Source organism: Mya arenaria, chromosome 3 (assembly GCF_026914265.1).
Source record: "Mya arenaria isolate MELC-2E11 chromosome 3, ASM2691426v1".
Lineage (NCBI taxonomy): Eukaryota > Metazoa > Mollusca > Bivalvia > Myida > Myidae > Mya > Mya arenaria.
The window spans coordinates 2,262,697-2,288,204 of NC_069124.1; the positions used below are offsets into that span (position 1 = coordinate 2,262,697).

The window sequence follows — 25,508 nt, forward strand, 5'->3', positions numbered from 1 at the left end:
ATATCACGAAAATACTTAAGTCCACTCTCAAACTCAATCTCAACTCATTTTACCACAAAACAACAAAATTAATTGAAAAAATATAAATGATTTTACACATTTTAAAACTGCATTCTTTCATTGAATATGTTGAATATACTCTGGTCTAGATTCCAAGGGAAAAATATTCTACAGCCAAAAATGTACTTGAGTACAATTCATTGCATTTTTACAATTACTCAACTATATAATTCTCTAGAATTAGTTTTCTTTGCAATATTGTCAATATTTTTCAATAACATACTCTATGAGAAAACACATTTTCAAAAAGTATGAAAGCATACAAGATTTTGAATAATACTATGCTTTTATGAGGTAAATTGATTTGAGATTGAGTTGAACTTGTGTATTTTCGTGATATTGGGGCCTGGAATATTCAGTCCAATTTATATTATACATTTTGTTTGATGGAAGATAACAAAACACTACAATTACTTCAAAAATGAAGTTTATTAAAATGTAATCTCTAATTAGTGATAACAAGAAACGATATTATAACAGATACATAAATATGAACACACTGCTGAGAACAGTGAACCGACTAGAATAGAGCACTTCAAGATAGAAAACAATATTGCAAGTATGCCATTTTAAATAAACAAATTATTACGTCATGAACTATTGTTCTACTTTCATGACAAAATTTTATCAAAAGTCGTACAACAAAAATTAAATGGTAGGATGAAGAATTACAGTTGGGTACTTAACGTGAGTCAGAAATAAATTTAAGTACAAATTTAAATAAACTTGATGCAACATTACAAGACTTACTATTTGCTTCCAAATAAATCTTATTACAATCCAAAAATAAAAGGTACAAAAATAGATTGTAGGAAATAATTGTTGATAAGATGGCCGCTGTATGCATGTTATATCTATTGTGGTATACTAATATTCATGTTATTAATAAGAGGTGAGTACTGGCAACAAATCAACAGCATTTTAAAGATGATGAGGTATGATTAATATAAATGATATCCATTTATAATACATGTGTTCAATGGTTTAACATGAACACTTTAGTATTGTATGTCTCAGAATGCCATATCAAGTTGTGATCTGTCATGTTTAATTACAACTAACCTTTGGGGTCAAGTACTGTTCACAATAAAAATTTGTGACTTTAGTAATTTTAAACTTATATAAATAACTTGAATAGTTTAGTCTGTTTAAGAATGCATGCACTCGCTTACATCTTTAGTATTTTTTTACCTATTTTTGCAGCATAAAGTTAAGCATGTTCCTTGTTTTGTATTCCGCAACCCATGCTGGCGAACACATAATGTCAATCTACAGACTCATAGTAAATGTAGTTGAATTCAATAAACAAAGTGTACTATGTAAACTGGCCAATAACTTAAATATGTTTCAAAAGTGAAAATGGAAAACTGTAGTTGTCATATGTCACACATAATGGTCATGATGTTATGACCAAAACCATGTACAATATACATGTATAACTAACAACGTACATTTATTAAGCAATTTCTATTTGGATTCAACATATAATGCATCATTATAAAAAATACACAAGGTTTTTTCTTGCACAAAATCATTATGGTTATTATTCATTGGAGCAATTCTTAAAAGAAATATATTATGAAACCATGTTTGGATTCAATGTTTCTTTTATTATGCATAATTAATGCAGGCCCTTTGAAATACTAAACACTGATAGAAATCTGATTAAAAAAAACACAATTTTGTTCTTTTTCCTATATTGTTCTACAAGGCAAAATAAATATTTCTCATTCAGGTCTTTATCAATGTAAATCTGATTGTTTTGAAAATATTAGAAATACTATTTTCCATTTACACTGACTTACGCACAAACAGATAATTTATGACTACATGTATATTGATCTAGAGTAAATTCTAGCACAGTTGTAACGCTAGATCTTCACAACCGATTTAGATAACCGACCTACTGGTTTCTACACTCTATTACAAAGGTAAAGAAGCATGCATGCACATAAACACTTCAAGTATCCAAGGCATCTAAACTAGGTGACCGCCGTCGAAACAAGTTCAGTCTGTTTAAGAAATTATGCACACGCTTTTTCTTTAGTCTTTTTTTGGCCAGTTTTTCAGCAGCAATTAGTTCAGCATGTTCTTTGTTTCGTATTTCACGAACTATGCCATGAAACACATCATCAACACATTGTCTAAGGACAGCAGACGTCTCAAAGAACGGCGCCCCCAGCTGGTGCGCTAGTCTTCTCCCTTCTTCTGTTGATACCTTCAATCAATAACAAAATACCGGTAAATGTTAACTTTAAATACTAAGTTTGAAATCATATTGCAGCAACTGGTTATCATGTATACCAGAAAAACATATAGTCATTTTGATTCATTTGACACAATATGCATCCAATGTATCTAGCATTAACATAATATCTACTAATAGAGAATGGAAATCTTTTCATTATGATAATGAAAGTATTCGCTCTAATTAAAGCTATAATACACTCAAAGTTTCATTTACTAAATTTAGACAATTACAAATTAAAGGAATATCCCTACAGATTTTGTACAATATCGTAGTTCCTAGAACCTAAATCACACTGTGTGAACTTTTAAGCAGCCTCATTGTATTAGTATTCACTAATAAATGATATTACAGACAGCAAACTGTTCTTAGAAAGGCCTAGCCAAATAAATTTTATCTTTAGCATCATCGTGTGGGTAGGTTATCAGTAATTATAGTGAAACATTTCCAAAATCTAAATTAAGTAAAGAGAATGCTTAATTATATTAAAATAGCACTGATCCATATCAAGAACTATGCCATTAACTATGAGAAGTACAAGTTTCTATCTTTACAGACCTGCAAATGAATAGGATGCTTTCTATAATTATGATTTTATGTGGTGGAATCTGCAATGAAGGTCTCTTGTTAATAAAAAATCACTTAAATCAGTTAAGCTTAACCCCTCAAACATTGTAAACTGACCTTTCTTTTTTGTTCCAGGTCACACTTGTTACCGGTGATGATGATGGGTATGTTCTCGTTACACCGCACCCTATCAATCAAGGTTTTGTGTGCGAGAACTTCCTCGAAACTCCGTCTATCTGTTATTGAGTAACTCAGGATAAACCCTTCCCCGTGCCGCATGTACTGCTCTCGCACGGTGGTGAACTCCATCTGAAATACACATGTTTTACATACATGTAGTTGCAGTATCAGAGTGGGTAATATACAATGTGAAAATGAATGTACTATAAGCTCTGTCAGACTAAATATTACGTCTCTAGGTTGTAACAAGTCATATGAAATATGAAATGCAGTAAACTGTTGATTGTGGCATCACAGATCTATAACAACCATCAAACAATTAACATAATGGAAACTACAGGGACAAGTAGCCAAAAAATAAACATTTAAAAACTCAACACCAAACATACACCAAACAATAGCCACACAACAATACCAATACAACAATAGCCACACAACAATAGACATACAACAATAGCCACACAACAATAGACATGCAACAATAGCCATACAACAATAGCCACACAACAATAGCCACACAACAAAAGCCAAGCAACAATAGCCAAGCAACAATAGCCACACAACAGACACACAGCAATAGACATGCAACAAGACACACAACAATAGCCACACATCACAATAAAACATATAAACTTTTAAATTTCAGAAACTGCCAGAAGTCTGTTTCACCATTGCCCTCTTTTTGATTAGAGAAACTGACCTGGCCTGCTGTATCGAGTATATCAAGCTGCGCCGGCTCATCGTCGATCCTTGCCTGCTGTTGGTAGGAGTCCTCTGTGAAAACAGCAATTGGATAAAATAATAATGAAAGTTTATAATATTGAGCCAAATGATGTTATATGGCTTCCAAAGTACATTGCAAATGACTCCTGGTATACAATAAGCATATTGGTCAATGTAGGCTAACCTTAGTTTCTTAAATTATTGAAATGATGAATTTAAAACTTGAATAGCTAATAATTAACGAGTAATACAAGCAGTTCTATTTATGTAAAGTGACATTATATACAAATATATCACACCTAGCAAGCTTCTATACTGATGCCATATTGTTGGCTTACTAAGCAATAGGTTGATAACTTGTGCCCAAAGGTGTCCATCACATAGCTTAGACACTTAAATATGACCCTTCAGTCCAGTCTTTTGCACAAGCTGCATTATACATTTCTTAATATCTCTGTCATTATGATTTTTATTTATTATCAATGACATTTAATAAATAAATGAATCTAAAGTTGGTTTGGTTATTTAATTGATGATTATCTTGCAACAGTTGACACCACACAATAGGGCCATTAACACCTTCTCCCTATATATACCCCTGGTATCTAAATTGGCTACGTTGTATAAGAATCATTGATATATATATATATATATATATATATATATATATATATATATATATATATATATATAAACAATTGTGGAATACAGATATTAACAAATCAAACAGATTAGAAACATACTGTTGGTATTTAAAAATGAACTTAAGCAAGAAAATTACCTAGATGCAATACAAACAAACAAATTTAGAATAGCACTTACAAAATTACGAGTTTCCTCAAACAATTTATTGATTGAAACGGGTAGACATCATAATATACCGAGGGCAGATAGAATTTGTACTTATTGCAACATGAATGTCATTGAAAACGAATATCATTTTCTGCTAATTTGTCCATATTATAATAATTTAAGGAAAGAATACTTTAAACCTTATTTTTGCCATTGGCCTACAAAACAAAAGTTTATAACTTTGATGTCATCAGATTCAAAAAAAACTTTACGAAATATTAGTAAATTTATGTACTTTGCATTTATATTACGATCACGAAATTAACATGATTTGATAACTAAAACCATTGTTACAAATATGATAGAAATTATGCAACATCTCTCTATTGACCATGTCTTTGATTTTTACGACAAAGTGATTTAATTTATGTTGGCTATGAATGTTGTAAACGTTTAATGCTAAATAAATGTTATGTTATTATGTTATATGAAACTCTTTGTCACACATTTGCTGTGTTTTCTTTATATGTCTTTACTGGCTGCGTACAAGAGCTGCATTTCATACCAACTCCTTTAGTCCTCTATTGATATTGTTAAGATAGAAATAATTATGAAAAAAAAAAATTATTCTCAAGTTTTATTAAAAAAAAATACTTCTATAAATATAATATTTTATATTTTTTCATGTAATATTCATAAAATTTTATTGAAATGTCATGTTTTTACTTTTCAAACAATATCAAAGGACGGAAGGGCCATATTTTAGTGTCAAAGCTATGTGATTGACCCTTGTGATTGTGGCTGTGGGCACGATCACCAACCAGATGCACCAGAGCAGTAGTAGTGCAGTCTTTACATCAATGCTTTAACTTAAAAACAACCCATACATTAGAAGGCTTAATCCATTTGTCAGATTCTATTATTGTATCACTGTTAAATAAATTACTAAAATTGTAGATTGATTACCAGTCATCTAATTTTGACTGGGACCTAAATCAAATCTGTTTATCCCACTCCCAGATTTTGAACCCTAAGAAAGTAACAATCATATTATACCTATTGTAGGGTCATGGTAATCAGTAAATTTGTGGCTCACAAACTGGATGACCAAGGCTGAAAACAACAACATGATTTTATAACTTTTATAAAAAGACTAAACTTTTTAAATGGTTATTTATTTAAACAAATTTAAAATATAATTAGAAACATACCATTACTTTTTTGCACATCCAGCGCATTTAATTTGTTTTAAATCAGTGTGTGAAACTAGTCAAAGTATGAACAAAAAATTAAAATATCGCATCAAACCATTCCAAGTATAAATTATTTTTATAAACAACCAACTGATAAAATTGCATACCACTTTTTCCCACCCCTCCCTCTCCTAATATCACAACTTTGTAATTTCTTGGTCTTCTACCACCCGATGCAGACGAAGTGGACACTTTTGGCGTATTATTCATGACTTTAAACCAATATCAATATATTCTTCACCCAAACTACTCCATTTTGATTCTCTAAATTCCTTAGCTATGAATTTGTAAATATATGTACCTTAGCATTCTTAATTGGTTTCTAAAAATAGAATCTATTTTAAGATTTCGTGTGATCGTGGAGGTTGGTTCTCGACACGCTGTCCAATCGACACTGTTGAAAATATGAGCAGAAAACCACTACTATGTATTACTAAAGAGCGGTAAATACATAGGCGTTGTTCATGAATTTGGCGTTTGGATCTCATTTTGTAGAATGGTAATAATTATGTTCATCCAAGATTTTTAATTTTTCAATTGAATTTCACTGATTCAATTTAAGTTTACGAATTTCACTAAGAAATGTATTCCTGTTTCGTCCAATACCGGTTTTGGTGTATTCTATCAATACTGTTTCTGTGATATTGACATACAACATGTTAAAGTTCACGTGGACAAATTAGTCTGCAAATGCACATTTTCAACACAGTGAATGAAACTTACTAATGAAATGACAATTTCTTTACCATAAAACCCGCATCAATCTATTTTGCTATGGCTGTTTATACCTAAATAATATAATTTATTGAATATTTAACCAGAGGGGCGAACCAAGGATTTGAAGTCTGGTTCGTATGAGACTTAATTGGTACCCCTTACTCACACGGAACCGAAAACATATCATTTAAAGACTCTAAACATAATATTGGTTGGAACAGGTTTGGCTTATTTAGGTATAACACGTTACATAAATTGTGGTGTATTATATAAATACGGATAACTTCTCAATCTGAATGTTATTGACTTAATTTGTATGATACTAGATAGTCCACTCTCTTTGAAAACTAGTATACTAAGTCGGTGCTAAAAGCTCTTTAGAGTTTATGTTGTCCTGTTACACAATCCGACTTTGTAAATAAAATTGACTTGACTTGATTTGATGTATCTACATCACTGACAACCGCTGAAAGCTGACAGTTGAATTTAGAGCAATAAAGCACAAACAATAAACTGGTGATAATGTATACACGGTCAAGCAATCAAGGGAGAATGAGTGAGTTCTGGATACAGAGGGTAGTAAATTTAAGTGACATAATCAAGTTTTGTGCGACCAGAGGTCAAACAATTTTGTGCTTGATGTTGAAAGACTGTTGATGTTGTTTAACAAGTAGGCGTCATCTAGTATTTAAAAAGAAACTTATTGCAAAAGAGGAGATTTTTTGGGGGAACGGTTTGCTTGGAGACGTTTTAACCTGCTTGCGTTTACACTAAATATTTGGGTTTCCGCACGTTAGTCACGCTTCACACATCTTTCAGCAAAATGGCGAACGCAATGCAGCAAAATGTTAAAACCTGGAAAGAAAGCATCGATGCTAAATTGCACGAGAAAAATGTCTTCACCGATCTCCTCGAAAAGGTCGAGTCGAAAACTGGTGTTCGCCGACTTTACATAGCTTTGGGTACGAAGGTTTTATGAAAAATATGTGTTCGTTAACCGGAAATGGTCATCTAAAATAAGAAAATGGTGAAAATGATGAGTTTACTGGTGCAAAAGGTGCAGCAAATCAATTTTAATTAGAATATGAAGCAGTCTCAATCTGAATTCCATTGGAAGACAATCTGGTGGTTGCCCACTACACTCCCCACCCACATACATACATACGGTACCCCACCCACAGACATACATACACCCCACCCACAGACATACATACACCCCATCCACCCTTGTGAAGAAATTCTTCAGGTTTGGTCAGTGTTACATCCTTTTCTAAACAGACAGGGATTTGTCGAATTTTTAGTCAAGCTCTTCTCATTAGTTTAACGAGATGAATACGTATGCTTTAAATATAAACATTATTATTAGGCCATACCTAGGATGTCTCTGGGGTGTGGGGACATTGTGCAGGGATTTTATCAGCAGATTGTTGCCCCTGAGCAGGGATGTTACCTGGGATTGGCTGGACCAAAAATCAAAGTCCCAGCTATTTACAATTGACTGGTGCATAACATGCTGTATAGAGCTTTATAGGTTTTAACTACTTATTTTCACTCTATTGTAGGGTCGACGTCTACTTTGTAGGTAGGGTTGGGTATCCTGAACCAAACATTGAATTTTAGGCCTTGTATGATGATTGAACTAGTGATGTAATGATTATTGAGTAGAATAAAATAATGGTAACATCAATCTAAAACAATGTTGTTGGTCTGAAATAAATGTCCATTTTGGCAGACATGTAAACTTTACCAGCAGTAGGTAAAATCTACCACTACCCTAGCGCTACATACCTCTCCTGACAAAATCGAAAATTAACATACACAATTCCTGCACATACATTCTGCACTAGACCTGTTTGGGAAGTCTGATTTGATTTATCAGCGGCTCTACTAATAAATAGCTGCAGTTTTCACAAGCCAGACCTAATATTCCTTATATTTTCTCAATCAAAAACACCAACATTTGACAAGACCTATGACATATTTAAGGTGTATTTTCGGAGAATCTAAAAATAATAACAATCATCAACTTTTTGTTTACAATGTTTCAATCGTTGTTTCTGACTGAAAATGCAAGGGATTAAGAAAGATCTTTATAACATAAAATGATCTTAGTGCAGTGTTTTTTCCACAATTTTGGGAAATGGGCCAGTCCCTTTATGAACGGGAAAAATGCTTCAATTTTACTATAATTGGAAATTTCAAATCTGCCTAGAATTGAACATAAACGTGTTGAGAAATGACTCAAGTTTGTTATTAAGTTTGTCTTTTTAGAATGCACCAAAAATGGTTCAGGGGTCGAATTTTTTGATCACCTATTGTGATCAGTCTAGGTCCGGCGTTCGGGGTAAACAATTGCTTATAAACATCTCCTTCTAAACTGCCTAGACAGTATTGATGAAACTTCACAGGGATGTTCCTTGGGTGGTGCCCTTTCGAAATTGTTCAGAGTAATGAATTCCATGCAGAACTCTGGTTGCCATGGCAACCAAAAGGAAATTTCTAAAATCTTTTTGACAAAAAAACATCAGGCCTAGAGCTTAAATATTTGGTGTGTTTGTTGTCTAGATCCGACCTTAGGTAGCATTGTTTTGCAAATGTCTATAGGGTGATAATGTTACAGACACAACAAATCATGGCATATGAAATCTGGCCCTCTCTACATCATGTAGTTTTCTAAACTTGGTTTTCAGACCCACCTGTTGGCAGTCTTTTAATGATTACTCAGTGTGATTTCTGCCTTTGCTTTAACCGTCCTGAAATGTGCAGTCATGTTGACTACTAACACAAACGCAAATGCCATTTTTCAGTATTAAATTGTAAGGTTTATAAATGAAAGTAACTTGGCATAGAATTTTTCAAAATGGATGCAAAATGCAACACTTTTTCCTTATTTTAAGTAGAGTATTTTCCCTAAATAGCAGGAAAATAAACCTGCGACTAAGTTGAATAATTCCTGAGAACTTTCAACTCCTTGAATCAATATGCAGTAGTGTACTGTACAATTCATGTATTGACCAAATGTATTCTTTTATGTTTCAGGACTTGTTGCATTAGCTGGCTTATATTTGATGGTTGGATATGGAGCCCAATTCCTGTGCAATTTTATCGGATTTCTGTATCCCGCATATGCCTCGTAAGTAGGTTCAGTTTGTAAAAGATGATAAGGTACTTAGTGCCAGCAACACATCCATTCATTGGATAAATTTTCATCTTATGAAATGTTGAAACTGTTGGTCTTCAATACATTGACATGATATAAAAAATATTTTCTATTAGCAGAATTAACTTTTGACATGAAAAACAAATATATCATTGGAACTAATATATTATTAAACTCTAGGACTCAGTTTACCTGAGAAGATACTTTTAATATTTACAAACACTTAATCATACTCGTCAATACTTCAAGGCCGCCGGGAGCCGGAGCAAGGAAGATGACTCCTATTGGCCCACATACCATGTACAAATATAATTTAATCATCTCTCTTCAGTGCTCTTAAGTATCAGGGTGAAAGCCCCGAAAACAAAGATTACACACAGTGGCTTATGTACTAGGCCATACACAGCTTCCCCTCATTACTTATGTTTTAAAGGAAACTTCCAGGTTTTAATGTTAACTTTCAGGGTGAAGGCCATTGAGAGCCCCAACAAGGAAGATGACACGCAGTGGCTCATGTACTGGGCTGTGTATAGCTTTTTCTCCCTGCTTGAGTTCTTCACGGATATTTTCCTCTTCTGGATCCCCTTCTACTGGCTGTTGAAGGTAAGCGAAAAGTTGAAGATATTAAGGTACTGGCTCTTGAATGTAAGCCAACAGTTGACGAGATTAAGGTACTGGCTCTTGAAGGTAAGCCATCAGTTGATGATATTAAGGTACTGGCTGTTGAAGGTAAGCAAACAGTTGACGAGATTAAGTTGCTGGCTGTTGAAGGTAAGCCAACAGTTGACGAACTTAAGTAGGGACAGATCTAAAATCTTCAGTGAAGTATTAACAGCCTCTGATGGTCTCCTGAATTAACTAGTACATGCTATTTAGTATTGTATTTTGTGTGTCATAGGAGTGTAGTTATCCAGTCCAATTAGCTCATGAAGAATATTGTATATTGGTTAGATGAACTTAGATCTCCAGCTTTCTGAGACTGTCATATGTGGCTTAGGTACTGATCATTCACTTCATTTGCACCTACAATTTACTTTTTACCATTATAGCTGTCCACGAAGACCAGCTTGTTACACATACCTTTAAGGTTAATTAGACTGAATAATGTCCTAAGATATATCGTTAAATCATCATGTATTTCAGTGTATGTTCCTGGTGTGGTGCATGTGCTCTGCGTCCTGGAACGGCTCAGACATGATCTACACGCGCCTTATCCGTCCCTTCGTCCTTAAGCACCAGAAGAAGATTGATGAGACTCTGGATAAGGCTGCAGATAAATTCAAGGATGGTATGTACACAATGTCCATGCGTAATTTATCTTTTGATTACTCAAGTTTCCTCCACCATTCCCTTTTCTTTCTGTGATGGTGCTCAGTATGTTTGTATAATACAATTCTGTGTTCTAACTTTTCACGCTGATGCGTTTAACCTGCACGTGATCAATGGTTGAAATAAGAATATGCCCGCAAGCACTGAAGTGGTAAAATGCTTTCTGGGTTTTATATAGATCGGCTTGTTTAAAAGTTGATGCCAAATACTAATATCAGAAATCAGTCTCTTTCATCTTAAAGTCTTAATTTCGTTGACTGATATGAAGCAATTACTTCAGTGGACTGTAGTTTTCTACTATATATGTATAATATCTTATTCAGTCTTTTGTCTACTATTGTGAATGTGTAATTCTTTAATTGTTTATTAAGTACAGCATATGATGTATGTAATGTGTGCTGCATGTAACAGTGTGTGTTTTTCATTGTTGTGTTGACATTTATAAGTGACTTAGCATGCTAGTTGATCATGTTGGTTTACCTGTTATAATTGTGTCCTATTGTTTCATTTGTAACTTGAAAGTAAAAAAAAATCTGTACCATAATTATATTATGGAGCATGTTTTAAAGTTTTTCCTGTAAATCCAAACATTTTGAGGACTGCATTTGTCATGTTATTGTAACAAATGATCCGGCATTGAAAAAGGCTTGTAGAAAGCCTTTTAAAATACCGGGTATGTTATATCCCACTTATTTATTGGTAGCATTGTCAATATCTGTGAAGTCTTTTGAAATAATTTTGAATGATAAAATCTTGCATGGCATATAATGATTTAAAAGTTTCAACAGGTAGAGCTTTATGTTATTGACAGGGGTAGCAAAGCTGGGTAGAGTTTTTTCATGCAATAAATTACAGCAATTCATTCATTCCAATCTCAAGTGATTGTACATGAATGTGTCTGAATTATAGGTCTTTGACTACGGTAAATGCAATTTGTTCAGGCTGCTTTCTTGCAATCACATGGCACATTTTGTTTCAAGCTTCAGTACTGGTATTAAGAACTATTTTTTGCATGTATTTTTGCACACCCGTCACGGTTGCACACAATGATAATGTCCTGTATTTGATATTCAATTGTTCAGTGTTTGGTCTGGCAAAGCGTACAGGTGAGTGATTCAGTTATGTTCCCTCAATTCCTCTGTTGCTCATTAACTAAGTTTTATACTTTGGAGGGGGGCGTTCATTATTTTCCATTTTCAGCTATTGATCAGTTTGTTTAAAAATTCATACACAAAAGTCCCTGTGTTCAGTTTCTTTCTTGAAAAGTTTCTGTTATTTTTTCTCTTGTTTGTGAAGGTGTATAGATTTTAGCTTGTTTGTTTTATGAAGAACAAAATCCACAGTATATTCGTAGTCTTGATGTTGGTGGTGTCATGCAACAATTTAAAGATATTCTAACACAAAATTGTAATTTGTTAAGACATAAACATCAAACTAAGTACACATGTTTACAATGAGAGCACATATATGTCTAACATGTTTGGTATAAACATATTTATTTCATGAAAATATACAAATGACAACATACATTTCATTCTAAGAATTTGATAAGAAGCTTATAAAGATCAACTTCTAACATGTTTCAAAACTTTGAATAAAACTTTGAATAGAATAGTTGGGTCAGTTATTCCTTTTTAAACAGGTTTTCACATAGTGAAACCAACAGGTTTTCACATAGTGAAACCAACAGGTTTTCACATAGTGAAACCTGGTTATTAGAATGACGAACGTCGTTGTTCGGGCGGGCGGCGACAAACTCACCTATGAAACTGAATTACTTTAGTTAGGGTTGACATATCTTGACCCTACTTGGTGTAAAGGAAGAGTTTATGGATACCTTTCATGGGATTGTGTTTGGGGTCCCTAGGGTCAAGGTCAAGGTCACTGTTACTAAAAATAGAAAAACGGTTGAAACTAAATTACTTTAGTTAGGGTTGACATATCTTGACCCAACTTGGTATAAAGGAAGAGTTTATGAAGACCTTTCATGGGATTGTGTTTGGGGTCCCTAGAGTCAAGGTCAAGGTCACTGTTATTAAAAATAGAAAAACGGTTGAAACTGAATAACTTAAGTTAGGGTTGACATATCGTGACCCAACTTGGTTTGAAGGTAGAGTTTACGGATACCTTTTATGGTATAGCATTTGGGGTCCCTAGGGTCAAGGTCACTGTTGCTAAAAATAGAAAAACGGTTAAAACTGAAAAACTTTGGTTAGGGTTGACATATCTTGACCCAACTTGGTATTAAGGAAGAGTTTATGGATACCTTTCATGGGATTGCATTTGGGGTCAAGGTCACTGTTACTAAAAATAGGAGAATGTTTGAAACTGAATAACTTTAGTCAGGGTTCACATATCTTGACCAAGCTTGGTACATAGGAAGATTTTATGGAGACCTTTCTTGGGATTGCGAATAGGGCCCTAGGGTCAAGGTCACTGTTACTAAAAAGAGAAAAACAGTTGAAACTAAATAACTTAAGCTAGGGTTGACATATTTTGACCAAACTTGATATTTAAGAAGAGTTTATGGATACCTTTCTTGGGATTGCATTTGGGGCCTCTAGGGTCAAGGTCACTGTTACTAAAAATAGAAAATTGGTTGAAACTGAATATCTTTAATTACAGTTCCTTTATTATAACTGAACTTGGTACAATGTATATAACTGTTCGTTAAATAGAAACATGTTTTCTGCGTAGTCAGATTTTAAGATGCAGCTTTTAATTTTTCATTATGATATTCAGTAAAATTAATTATTTTCATTAAAATTTAAAAATCTATCAAATTCCAAAAATTTGTGAACAAGTTCCTTTAAAATCATTTTCATTTTCCAGCACCAGAGTTTGATGATTTACTAAAATCAACGACCATAACAATATTTATATGTGCCATGACAAAGTAACATAATCATTTTTATTAATTGATTAACGTTTCCCTTTAATATTTATTTCCACTCTTATGCATGCTTCCTGTCTTCTGTGTATATCCTCTAACTTATTAGGCATGTTCTTATACATACACACAACAAATCAACTTAAATATAATTCTCACAACACAGGCTGAAGTTCTTCTGTCAATCATTGTAAACCTGGTTTCATCGCATTGCGGCGTTTCTTATTTTAAATTTAAAAACAGAGGAGCATGGAATTGCCTTGTGGTGCTCTTATTGTGATGTTAACAATAACTGTTGTTAAATGGTTCCTGTTGTCTGTCTACCATGCATTTCCTGTTGCCCACAGTTATCGTCCCTCTGTTTTATTTCAACAGTTGTTGAGTCAACACATCATAGTAGAGTAGCATGACCATGTTTACAGATTTCCCATCCATATATGGTATCGTTACATATCCTGAAGCATATATCAGCTTCCCGCCCCATTGGAACACTAAGCTTTATCATTGAAATCATGCTTTAAAAGTGCATTGGGCTGTAGTGTTTTAATAAAAAAAACCAATAGAATTATGAAAATACTTCCAAAACTATTGATTTTAATTTATCCGAGTGAAGGAGCGTTGGTGTTGCCGAAGACTTGGTGTGGAAAATATCACCTAGGCCTTAACTAAACAATCATTTAAGTTAAGTGAAACTAAGTACACATGTGGACAAAAATAATATGCATATGTGTAGCATGTCACATCACATTTACTAAACTATTGGATATGTTTGTTTTACCCACTGTTAACTGAGAAAGACAGCATAAAGTAAAGTGGATAGTTCTGTGTAGCTGTCAGATACATTAAAGCTTTACTTGATTATTAAACATTCCTGGTATCCTTTCAGTAAAAGACATTGTATCGGATGAGGCTGGTGAGGCTGTTGCTGATATGGCCCGCCGACGAGTTACTGAAGCCTCGAAGATGGACTAGATCACATCTAAACGGACATTCTGCGATTAGTTATTTACCCAATTTGTATAAATCCACAAAATAATATATTACTCTTTTGTATTGTTCACTTTAGATCTTATTTGAAATGGTTTAAAACACAACAAGTCTTCACTCTATATTAATGTTTGTACTGTGGATATTAACATTGAGATTCTTAAGCCAAAGACTCTCACATTAGCTAAAGGTTTCAGCATATTTTCCTCTCATAATTATTATTGATTTGCTCAAAGTACTGTAACGTTTTTTCTTGTGTTTATGACACACATTTTTTCCTTGTGCATAGTGATGAATATTGCACGTGCACTTGGCTAGTAATAAAAGTCATACATCTGTTACTAATCTCAATCTTATTCCAACTTTCTGACCAAATGTATATATTTTTGAATGCTTTATAATTTTGCAATAATTTTTTCGCTGAATTTAAGATTATGAAAAAGGATATGTATACAAAGTGTTGCATGTCATTGTGGTGTTTATTATACTTTGTGAAATATGATTTTTTTCAAATTTAAGCGAACTGCAATATTATGTGCTTTACTTTGCTATTGAAGAATAGAAACATTGTAAATAGCAGATGTTGTGCTTTATTATACAATTGTAAGACTAATTTATTTAATTGTGCATTATGATTTTTTTTCCAAATTTAGTTATTTATTTATACTAAAAACCTGATGTATGTACATCTTTGAGATTTGGTTTTGAACAGGGTGTTTGTATTTAAACCTAAAATGTGTACCTTTCAGACAGTTTTAAATCTTTCACTTGTATAATATTTTGCTGCAGTAAAAATTATACAACCTGTACTGGAATGGTATTCGTAAATGTTTTCATTAGTGTAATCAGTTAAAATTCAATTAAAACCAAAGTCATGATAAGTGTGTTTTTTTCATTTCCAAACAAGACAAAAAAGATACATGTTTAGCATATATCAATGTATGAAAAAAATTAGAACAAGAATGTATATACTTCGTGTCAGATTATTAATAGTTAATTAATTAAAATTCAAAAAGATAAACACCTCGGGATGTTTATGAATACTGGCCCAGTAGTTCATGTATGGATTTACTGTATAACAGTGCTGATTGTTATTCCTGCTGCATGATACGGGAAATATGCAATTGTTGGATAAGATCTGACCTTTCATTGAGTGGATTAGAGTCTCACAGTAGAGTACCACTAGTATAAGAGCGTTATAATTGACCAGTTACTGTTGCCTTATCTTGCTTTTTTACTATTTGCTACTTTGTAACATTGGAATCATATTTCAACATCACATCGCTCTGATCTTTGCTGAGGAAGGAGTCATGTCTCGGAGCTATGAACCTAAATGGCCAAGTCTTGTGCCAAAAATATTTTTTTGTCTGAATACTTTGAATTTATACTTTCTCCTATTGTTTTGAATGGGCCAACTAGTTGGTGCACCTTTCATCTGTCACTCTTGTTGTAGTTCTCATGTGTTTCCGTACAGACGGTGTTGCCATTTTAGAGATTAATACCAGTCTTACTGTCATTCCCGTGTACTTTCTGTACAGACAATGTTCCCATCATAGAGATAAACAGCAGGCTACCTCTTCAGTCTTGAAGGAACAAAAAAAAAGAAAATTCACAATCTTATGGCCATTGACATGAATTATAAACATGATTTGTTTGACAGCTTTATAACTATACAAGGTAGTGATATTTAACTTGAAACAAATGCAAGTTTAAAAATGAGTTTGAGCAGTTTTTCCCTTCAAAATCGTAATCAACTTGACCTGTTGAATTAAAGAAAATAAGATGGTCAGGTTAAGTGTCTAATATTTCGTCTAGCATTCTTATCTGTGTATTTCTTACATATCATTTGAACTGTTGGAAGACGATGTCCTTTTGTAATGAAATGTGTATTTCTATAAATTACTTTTCCATATTATATATTGGTCTTGTTTGGGAAAAGGGTACTGCATGTTATTAGATTTTTACAAGATAAACTTATTTCTATTGATTATAACTTGTATTGTTACCTAGGCAACCTTAATGATTGATGAGAATTGTGATCTCTGTTCAACTAAAAATAAAACCTGAGATGATTGTATTCAAGTTCTTTGTTGCTGTAAAATGTACTCTTACATTGCAGTGTAAGACTTGTTTACAAAATGCTCCACATACACTACATTGTTTGCATGTACTTTTATTAATGATTTACTGAGATCATTTTTCTGATTGTTGTTATTTTTGACATAAAATGTTGTTCCTGCAGATTTCATGTGTGTGCACTAATTAGTATCCTTGTTATAGTAAATGTCCAGTAATAAATTTCCTCAATATAACTCGTGTGTTCCTTGTTGATATTATCAGCTGTTTACATTCATGTTCCGGATATTGTTGAGGACTGTTATCATACAAGATCATACTCCCCAATTGGTCAACACTTCAGTAACGTCATTGTATCCTTGTGACCTTGATTGAGTTACTAACTTCATTAAGTAATTAGCATTACGTCATTGTATAAGCCGTTCCTAGGTATCAATTCATGTCTGCTCCAGCCAATGATAAATTGCTATCTGACATTAACATATATTGGGATTTTTCAGCATATCTAGCACATGCTCCCAAACAAATCAGCTTGTTAATGTGCCACAGCACAGGGTTTTTGGCCTAGTGCCATGAACCTCTATTTGTAAAAAAACAAAACCTGTTGCACTTGAAATTCATTTATTTACAATATGTTCATAACTCTACACCTTGGACCATGAAACTTCAGCAGGAGAGTGCCCCTAACCAGTAAATGAGCTTAATAGTTTTTTGGTCCAAAGGTCCTGGTCAACAGGAGAGTTCTGGAAATTTAAGTGGAAGGTTGCCATTGATCAGTTGTGTCCTTATGTTTTTAAGGCGATTAGGTGGGGACTAAGCCAAGATTGGTCATGGCTGTACTTGAACAGAAGATACTCTGTAATTATTGATGTTAGGTCAAAGGTCATGTCATATTTTGTGGAAGTCAAGAGAATATGCAGTGAACAGGAACCATAACTCTTTTTCAGCTAATAGAACCATAACTCTCAGCTAATAACAGTAATTGCTCTTTGTTACTTTGTCTTGTCTGAAGCATAACATGGAAACTACATCTTCACTCTATTTCAGGTAATTACAGAGTAATTGGCCTTTATTACTTTCCTTGTCGTAAGCATTACTTGAAAACTTCTGGATGAAATTTAATTAAAATTCATACCATGGTAAAGCACAAGAAGATGAAGTGTAGTGTACAAAAACCATTACTCTATTTCAGCTTATTACACAGTTGTTGCCCATTTTAGCTCACCTTAGCCATAGGCCAAGGGTGAGGTATTAGGATCGATGATTGTCTGTCATCCATCATCTGTCGTCAGTCCACACTTAGTTGGTTAACACTCTAGTAGTCACATTTTTGCCTCAATTGTCACAAAACTTGGTCAGGATGTTCGTCCCAGTAATTACTCGGGACGAGTTCAAATATGGATCATCTGGGGTCAAAAACTAGGTCACAGAGCCCAAATATGGAAAAACCTTGTTAACACTGTAGAGGTAGCATTTTCAGTCCAAATATCCTGGAAATTTGTCAGAAAGGTTGTTTCGATGATTTCTAGCCCAAGTTCGAATATGGGTCATCTGGGGTCAAAAACTAGGTCACAGAGCCCAAATATGGAAAAACCTTGTTAACACACTAGATGTAACATTTTCAGCCCATATATCCTGGAAATTTGTCAGAAAGGTTGTTTGAATGATTTCTAGCTCAAGTTGGAATATGGGTCACCTCGGTTCAAAAACAAGGTCACAGAGCCCAAATATGGAAAAACCTTGCTAACACTCTAGAGGTAACATTATCAACCAAAATATCCTGGAAATTTGTCAGAATGGTTGTTTCAATGATTTCTAGCTCAAGTTTGAATATGGGCCATCTGGGGTCAAAAACAAGGTCACAGAGCCCAAATATGGAAAAACCTTGTTAACACTCTCGAGGTAACATTTTCAGCCCAAATATCCTGGAAATTTGTCAGAAAGGTTGTTTCGATGATTTCTAGCAGAAAATTTGAATATGGGTCATCTAGGGTCAAAAACTAGGTCACAAAGCCCAAATATGGAAAAACCTGTTAACACTCTCGAGGTAACATTTTCAACCCAAATATCCTGGAAATTTGTCAGAAAGGTTGTTTCGATGATTTCTAGCAGAAAATTTGAATATGGGTCATCTAGGGTCAAAAACTAGGTCACAGAGCCCAAATATGGAAAAACCTTGTAAAAAGTGTAGAGGTAACATTTTCAGCACAAATATCCTGGAAATTTGTCAGAAGTGTTGTTTCGATGATTTCTAGCTCAAGTTCAAATATGAGTCATCTGGGGTCAAAAAAATAGGTCACAGACCCCAAACATAGAAAAACCTTGTTAACACTAGAGGTAACATTTTCAGCCCAAATATCCCAGAAATTTGTCTGAAAGGCTGTTTTGATAAATTTTTAATCAAGTTTGAATATGGGTCATCTGTTTTTTTATATTATTTATTGCTTTAAAATCATTGAAGGTACCAACTTCAAACTTCGTGAACTTATTCACAGTAAATTGTGATTTTTTTGTGACTTGTTATATAAAATCCAACTTAAATATTGTAAAAGTTATTGCCCTTTGTATCGTTTTACACAAATACATATTTGTCATGTGTTTAAAAAAAATGTGAATGGTCATTATACATCAGTGAAGCCAAATCCCTGTTATTGCCATTTAATTATCAACAAGTCTATAGCACAAAGTTTTACTCAGGTGAGCGATATAGAACCATCTTGGCCCTCTTGTTTACTTTTTCTTCTCCAAAGCGTAACTTCTAAATTGCTCAATGGATTTTAATTAAACAACATTCTTCTTTTTTAACAAATCGAATGATTGTCCTGTGCAGCCTTAGTCAGTAGAACTACATGTATGGTAGATAGGACTTAAAAAAAAGTCCATTGTCTACTATCATAAAGAGTTGGAAATGTATATCAGTTGATGGTATAATTCAAACAAAATTTTTGAACAGACACTTTTATTTATAACAGTTCCCTAGTAACATTTACAGTGGGAAGATACCTACTTTCTTTATAAAACATAATCGTAAAGGGGAATAAAGCAAAAAATAAGTACCGGGTATCTATCAGATACAGGAAAATACTGCAATTATAAAACTCTTAAACATACAAATGATGACAACTCTCATTGCAATAACGTATCAATCCATAACCTGGACATTCGTTTAAAAGTAGTTTGAGATTTGCTTTACCGTTACCTGTTATACAAATTTCACTATTTTTTTGTAACAGAAGACTCTCCTCTTTATTTAAAACTAAAACATAATCTGCAAAATAAACAGAATTTACTATCATCTCTGATGTTCAAATACACTGTTCTATTCTACAACATGATTTTTGTCAAACAAATACAAACAAAACAATGAGACTGGTTTCAAGATATTCTAAAAGTTCAGTATTGTTGGCTCAGTCTTATTCTTTCATTTTCTCTGAAATAACTGACACAAAAAGTTTTTAAGGTTTTAAAACACTGAAGCTATGCTATTCAACGGGCATATTGTGGGATATTTTAGCATATATTATCCACATCAATCAGAGGTGTGATCCCTGACCACTATCTGAAAACTGAATCACCAGCACTTTTGTATGCAGCACTTCCGATGCACTTCAATGCACAGCATAAATAACAAACACCATCGACACAATGTAGCACTGCTATCGCTTTTCATTAAATGCCGCAGTTCTTTGATTCATGGGGTTTTCCGGAGATTTCATCCAGTCTTTTTTCAACATCTGTTTCAGCTGAGATAATCTCATATTGGGGTTCTCTTGTTTAAGTATAGGCAGATTCTCCTCTTCATATTTTAGGAAGGCTGCTTTCATTCTTTTCTCAGGATGTTTTTCTAAATCTGGATCTGAAACACTGTGATATAGCCAAGAATAATAACCAGACGAGCGATAACACTATAACATAAACAAGACAAATTACCCGCGGATCTGAAACACTCCAAAATAGCCAAAAATAATTGACAGGAAAGAAATGGGTGATGTTATTGACAAAATTTAATCCCCTTATTAGTCAATTGAATGAATTGGTTGAGTGAGAGTAAAAATATTTGAGATATTTATAAATATATGCAAAAGTGATGAAACTATACATGCATGTATAAAATTTTGAATATAGCTTCAGAATGTAGATTATGAAAATGACCTGCAATAATTAACCTCATTGGAAACATGTAACATGGGAACTTCATGACATTTTATCATTCACAACCAAGTAAAGTTCAGGTAATCAAAATTCTAATGCCATACTAAAAAGTACTGGTTGTCATTTCAACTTAAGCAAAGAAGCATTCTCCATAAAATAAATCAAGTACTGAGTTTTTCAAGAAGTACAAAATAACACTGATATCTCTTTAAAAAATACACCACACACAACAATTGCTTTATATAAAAACTGCTTCCTTTAGGGTGAGCAAGTGTGATGTTACAGAGATGGTGTCTGCCTTTCATGCAAGGGGTTTTGGTACAAGTTCCATCAGCGTGTATCAAAATGGGAAACCAGTACGAAATAGACCAGAGAGTGATGCATGGGACAATGTCAGCATTTAAATGATCAAGCTAAAATCAATGAGCATTATCTTTAAATCTACTTGAAGTTCAAAGCTTAAAGTCCAGGCACAAGTGTACCTGAGAACACTGATGGCCTCCTCCACTGTCTGGGCCTGGTCGCCCTCCATCTTGAGTCGGTTGAAGTTATCCTCAAGGGGCTGATCTGTGTGAACTAGCTGCTTCTCCTTTTCTGCTGCTGTGGAGTACAATGTAGACTAGTTTTTACTATAAGTAGTTTTCAAGTTATTCTCTGTACAAGCTGGGAGTAGGATTATTGGTCCCAGGTACAAGGCTTTGATGGAGGGACAGGAGGACAATGTGGCAATAATATGCTCTACCTTTGTGGAGGATTATAATTACGACTGTCATTATAAAAATAGACAGTAAATATGAAATGTATCAGGGTAGACTCAAATGAAATGACTATAAATCAATACTTATGGAAGAAAACCTTATAAAAGATCCATTGGTTATCGAAGACTCGTACTATTTATGACACTATTGTACCACTTTGACTTGTTTGTGTCCCTAATAAATGAAGTACCTGTGACAGCTGCCTGGCGTTGTCGTTCCTGCTCCGCCTCTATCTGTGCACGGGTGAGTTTCTGGGCAGCGCGGGGTTTGGCCGCCTTGATGGCCTCAAGCTCCTCATCTGCCATCTTTGCAAGCTCCTTTTTACGCTCCAACTGCTCAACTCGCTTTTTCTCTTTATCCTCCTGGTAACACACACAAACAAATCAATAATACAGAGGTTAATCTTATAAGTCTGTGTATTTCCTTTGGCGTTATGCACCAGTCAATTGTAACCACGGCCCCCCCAAGTCCAAGGAATAGTGGGGACTTTGATTTTCGGTCCAGCCAACTCTGGGTAAAATCCCTGCCCTGCGGGGACGAACTTATGGTAAAATACCCCGCCAAATGACCCCGCACCCAGGGGCCCTAGGTAAGGCCCATTCCCCGCTATATTTTGCGCAAAGACAAAACCACTGCATTCACCCGGCACTGCGGGGCCACCTGAAAGGTAAAAACATGGCCAATTTCCCCGGCCATCCCTGGAACTGGGGGGGGGGGGGGGGGGGGGGCCGTGGTTACAATTGACCAGTGCATTAAATATTGACACGGAAACTCAAGTGAAGTCATTAAAAATACTTATATATATACTTAACAATTTGAGCTTTGCATCATGTCTTTTTCTGTAACCATAATTATAACAAGAGCTGTCACAGTATGTGACGAATGCCCCCGATTGTGACATTGACCTATGAACAAGGTCAGTACATGAAAAGTTGATCTTGCCTTTACATGTCAAATACATATGGCAAGTTATTTTAAATTGCCTCTAAACATAAAAAATACCACCCATACTTGACAACCGACACTGTTATGTATATTATATATGCAGCATTCTATTGTGAATAAACACCCAAGTGTGACCCTGACCTTAGAGATAGGGACAGGGGTCTGTCATGCGACACATCGTCTTGGTATGTGGAACACATGTGGCAAGTTATTTTAAAATCTGTCCATACAAGGGAAAGTTACAGCCCGGACATGACAACTTATACACAATATCTTTATATGCAGCACTCCGTTGTGAATAAGCACTTAAGTGTGACCTTGACCTAAGAGGTAGGGACTCGGGTCGTGCACGCGACACGTCGTCTTGGTATGTGGAACACATGTGGCAAGTTATTTTAAAATCTGTCCATACAAGGGAAAGTTACAGCCCGGACAAAACAACTTATAATCTATGTCCTTATATGCAGCACTCCGTTGTGAATAAACACTAAGTGTGACCTTGACCTTAGAGGTAAGGACACGGTTCTTGCACGCGACACGTCGCCTTGGTATGTGGAACACATGTGGCAAGTTTTTTAAAAATCTGTCCATACAAGGGAAAGTGACAGCCCGGACACGACAACCTATACTCTATGTCCTGATATGCAGCACTCCATTGTGAATAAACACCCAAGTGTGACCTTGACCTTAGAGGTAGGGACACGGGTCGTGCACGCGACACGTCGTCTTGGTATGTGGAACACATGTGACAAGTTATTTAAAAATCTGTCCATACATGGGAAAGTTACAGCCCGGACATGACAACCTATACTCTATGTCCTAAATGCAGCACTCCATTGTGAATAAACTCTTAAGTGTGACCTTGACCTTAGAGGTAAGGACACGGTTCTTGCACGCGACACGTCGTCTTGGTATGTGGAACACATGTGGCAAGTTATTTTAAAATCTGTCCATACAAGGGAAAGTGACAGCCCGGACACGACAACCTATACTCTATGTCCTTATATGCAGCACTCCATTGTGAATAAACACCCAAGTGTGACCTTGACCTTTGAGGTAGGGACACGGGTCTTGCACGCGACACGTCGTCTTGGTATGTGGAACACATTTGGCAAGTTATTTTAAAATCTGTCAATACATGGGAAAGTAACAGCCCGGACACAACAACCTATACTCTATGTCCTATATGCAGCACTCCATTGTGAATAAACACTAAGTGTGACCTTGACCTTAGAGGTAGGGGCACGGGTCTTGCACGTGACATGTCGTCTTGGTATGTGGAACACATGTGGCAAGTTATTTTAAAATCTGTCCATACAAGGGAATGTTACACCCGGACACGACAACCTATACTCTATGTCCTATATGCAGCACTCCATTGTGAATAAAGACCTAAGTGTGACCTTGACCTTTGAGGTAGGGGCACGGGTCTTGCACGCGACACGTCGTCTTGGTATGTGGAACACATGTGGCAAGTTATTTTAAAATCTGTCCATACAAGGGAAAGTTACACGACACGAGTTATTGAGCCGGACACACGGACGGACGGACGGATGGAAGGACGGACGGACGGTGCGATTTTAATATGCCCACCTTCGGGGGCATAATTACTGAAGACATCTTCAATTAAAACACATTTCCTTTCAAGTTCTAACTGTACAGTACTTGAAATAATTTAACACAACTCATATGATATAAAATTTGTATTACCAAAAACCACTTTGAAATACCTTTCTTTGCTGTTTCCTGGCAATATGTTTATCATCATCTGCCCAGGCAGCGTCCTCCTCCGCAGCCTCTTTCTTTGCCAGCTGCTCCGCCCTTTCTGCAGCTTTCCGGTCTCGGGCTACAGTTGCCTTAGAATTCTCTCCTTTAAATTTCTTTGGCATGTTTGGGCAATCTTAAATTGAACAGAAAATCACACTGATTAATGAAACGTTTGCAGAATGCAGTCATTAAGTCAACCAAAATGATGAAATTCATATTTACAAAGAATGAAATGAAGTTCTGACGTGAGATTGTTCGGAAAAAAATATACAGAAACTAGAAATTGACAAATGCTATTAACTTACATAAACTTTAATGATCCAAAGTTATTTGGAGAAATAATGTTGGTCGTTTAGGTAAGATATCACTTAATTTACAATATGTGGTGAAACTTTGTGTGGTTGTCTTTATTTACCAATTTCTCATGGCTAAACCGGCTTCAAAGGGATATTTTCAGGTCGGGAACTTAAAGTGGCACTCTTATTCAAAATCAATACATACACATGCATAACAAACATAAATTTTGGGTGATAAATCTTGAACTACTTACTACATAATGCATTTATGGAAAATATTATATACATTACTGATAACAAGATTGTAATCGTGTATTTAATAGCAGAAAGCGCAAAAAATATTAAATGATTGGTAAATGCTAAAAGATTTGCTGTGATATTCTATCGTGTCATAAGGTAGAAATGCCGTGATTTCTGCACCTTTTTTCAAATTATACTCGGTATCCTTCAAAAGAACCACTGTTTTCGACATTTATTCACTCTTTTTGGTAAATTAAAACAATTTAATTAATTGTGGTAAATCTTAATTGGGAATAAGAGTGCATCTTTAATACAAAGATTCACCACATACATGTACTTGCTCAAGTTCTTGATAATAATGTACTAAT

At 34.7% G+C, this 25,508-nt stretch overlaps 3 protein-coding genes across 4 annotated transcripts; 1 reads left to right on the forward strand and 2 right to left on the reverse strand.

The window, feature by feature from the left end:
• Window positions 1–474: 474 nt before the first annotated feature.
• On the reverse strand, window positions 475–6,130 carry LOC128226491 (GTP-binding protein Rit2-like). The gene is made up of 5 exons (XM_052936384.1): window positions 5,931–6,130; window positions 5,627–5,683; window positions 3,756–3,829; window positions 2,993–3,184; window positions 475–2,278 (listed from the first exon to the last, which is right to left on the reverse strand). Exons 1-5 carry the CDS (start codon window positions 6,031–6,033, stop codon window positions 2,021–2,023), a joined length of 684 nt encoding a protein of 227 aa, XP_052792344.1. The 5' UTR covers window positions 6,034–6,130; the 3' UTR covers window positions 475–2,020.
• Window positions 6,131–7,328: 1,198 nt separating this feature from the next.
• LOC128228018 (receptor expression-enhancing protein 5-like) lies at window positions 7,329–17,218 on the forward strand. Its single transcript, XM_052939029.1, has 5 exons — window positions 7,329–7,502; window positions 9,580–9,673; window positions 10,165–10,303; window positions 10,844–10,988; window positions 14,806–17,218. The coding sequence occupies exons 1-5, from the start codon at window positions 7,364–7,366 to the stop codon at window positions 14,889–14,891; spliced, it is 603 nt and encodes a 200-aa protein (XP_052794989.1). The 5' UTR covers window positions 7,329–7,363; the 3' UTR covers window positions 14,892–17,218.
• Window positions 17,219–19,626: 2,408 nt separating this feature from the next.
• LOC128226835 (coiled-coil domain-containing protein 124-A-like) lies at window positions 19,627–25,012 on the reverse strand. Of its 2 annotated transcripts, none has more exons than XM_052936909.1 (5): window positions 24,910–25,012; window positions 24,568–24,737; window positions 22,083–22,254; window positions 21,617–21,731; window positions 19,627–20,846 (listed from the first exon to the last, which is right to left on the reverse strand). In XM_052936909.1, exons 2-5 carry the CDS (start codon window positions 24,724–24,726, stop codon window positions 20,639–20,641), a joined length of 654 nt encoding a protein of 217 aa, XP_052792869.1. In that variant the 5' UTR covers window positions 24,727–24,737; window positions 24,910–25,012; the 3' UTR covers window positions 19,627–20,638. The 2 variants fall into 2 exon arrangements, with proteins under 2 accessions (XP_052792869.1, XP_052792868.1); XM_052936908.1 differs by having other exon boundaries at window positions 21,617–21,734.
• Window positions 25,013–25,508: the final 496 nt, after the last annotated feature.

Bases quoted from the DNA above. Each gene is read 5' to 3' on its own strand.
- LOC128226491 (XM_052936384.1), bottom strand. From the start codon at position 6,033: ATGAATAATACGCCAAAAGTGTCCACTTCGTCTGCATCGGGTGGTAGA. The intron at 5,684-5,930 runs GTATGCAATTTT...TGTTGTTTTCAG, and splicing joins GGGAGGGGTGGGAAAAAGTG to CCTTGGTCATCCAGTTTGTG. The intron at 3,830-5,626 runs GTATAATATGAT...CTGTTTTCACAG, and splicing joins TTACCATGACCCTACAATAG to AGGACTCCTACCAACAGCAG.
- LOC128228018 (XM_052939029.1), top strand. From the start codon at position 7,364: ATGGCGAACGCAATGCAGCAAAATGTTAAAACCTGGAAAGAAAGCATC. The intron at 9,674-10,164 runs GTAAGTAGGTTC...GTTAACTTTCAG, and splicing joins CTGTATCCCGCATATGCCTC to GGTGAAGGCCATTGAGAGCC. The intron at 10,304-10,843 runs GTAAGCGAAAAG...CATGTATTTCAG, and splicing joins CCTTCTACTGGCTGTTGAAG to TGTATGTTCCTGGTGTGGTG.
- LOC128226835 (XM_052936908.1), bottom strand. From the start codon at position 24,726: ATGCCAAAGAAATTTAAAGGAGAGAATTCTAAGGCAACTGTAGCCCGA. The intron at 22,255-24,567 runs GTATTTCAAAGT...GTGTGTTACCAG, and splicing joins CCAGGAAACAGCAAAGAAAG to GAGGATAAAGAGAAAAAGCG. The intron at 21,735-22,082 runs GTACTTCATTTA...TGTACTCCACAG, and splicing joins ACGCCAGGCAGCTGTCACAG to CAGCAGAAAAGGAGAAGCAG.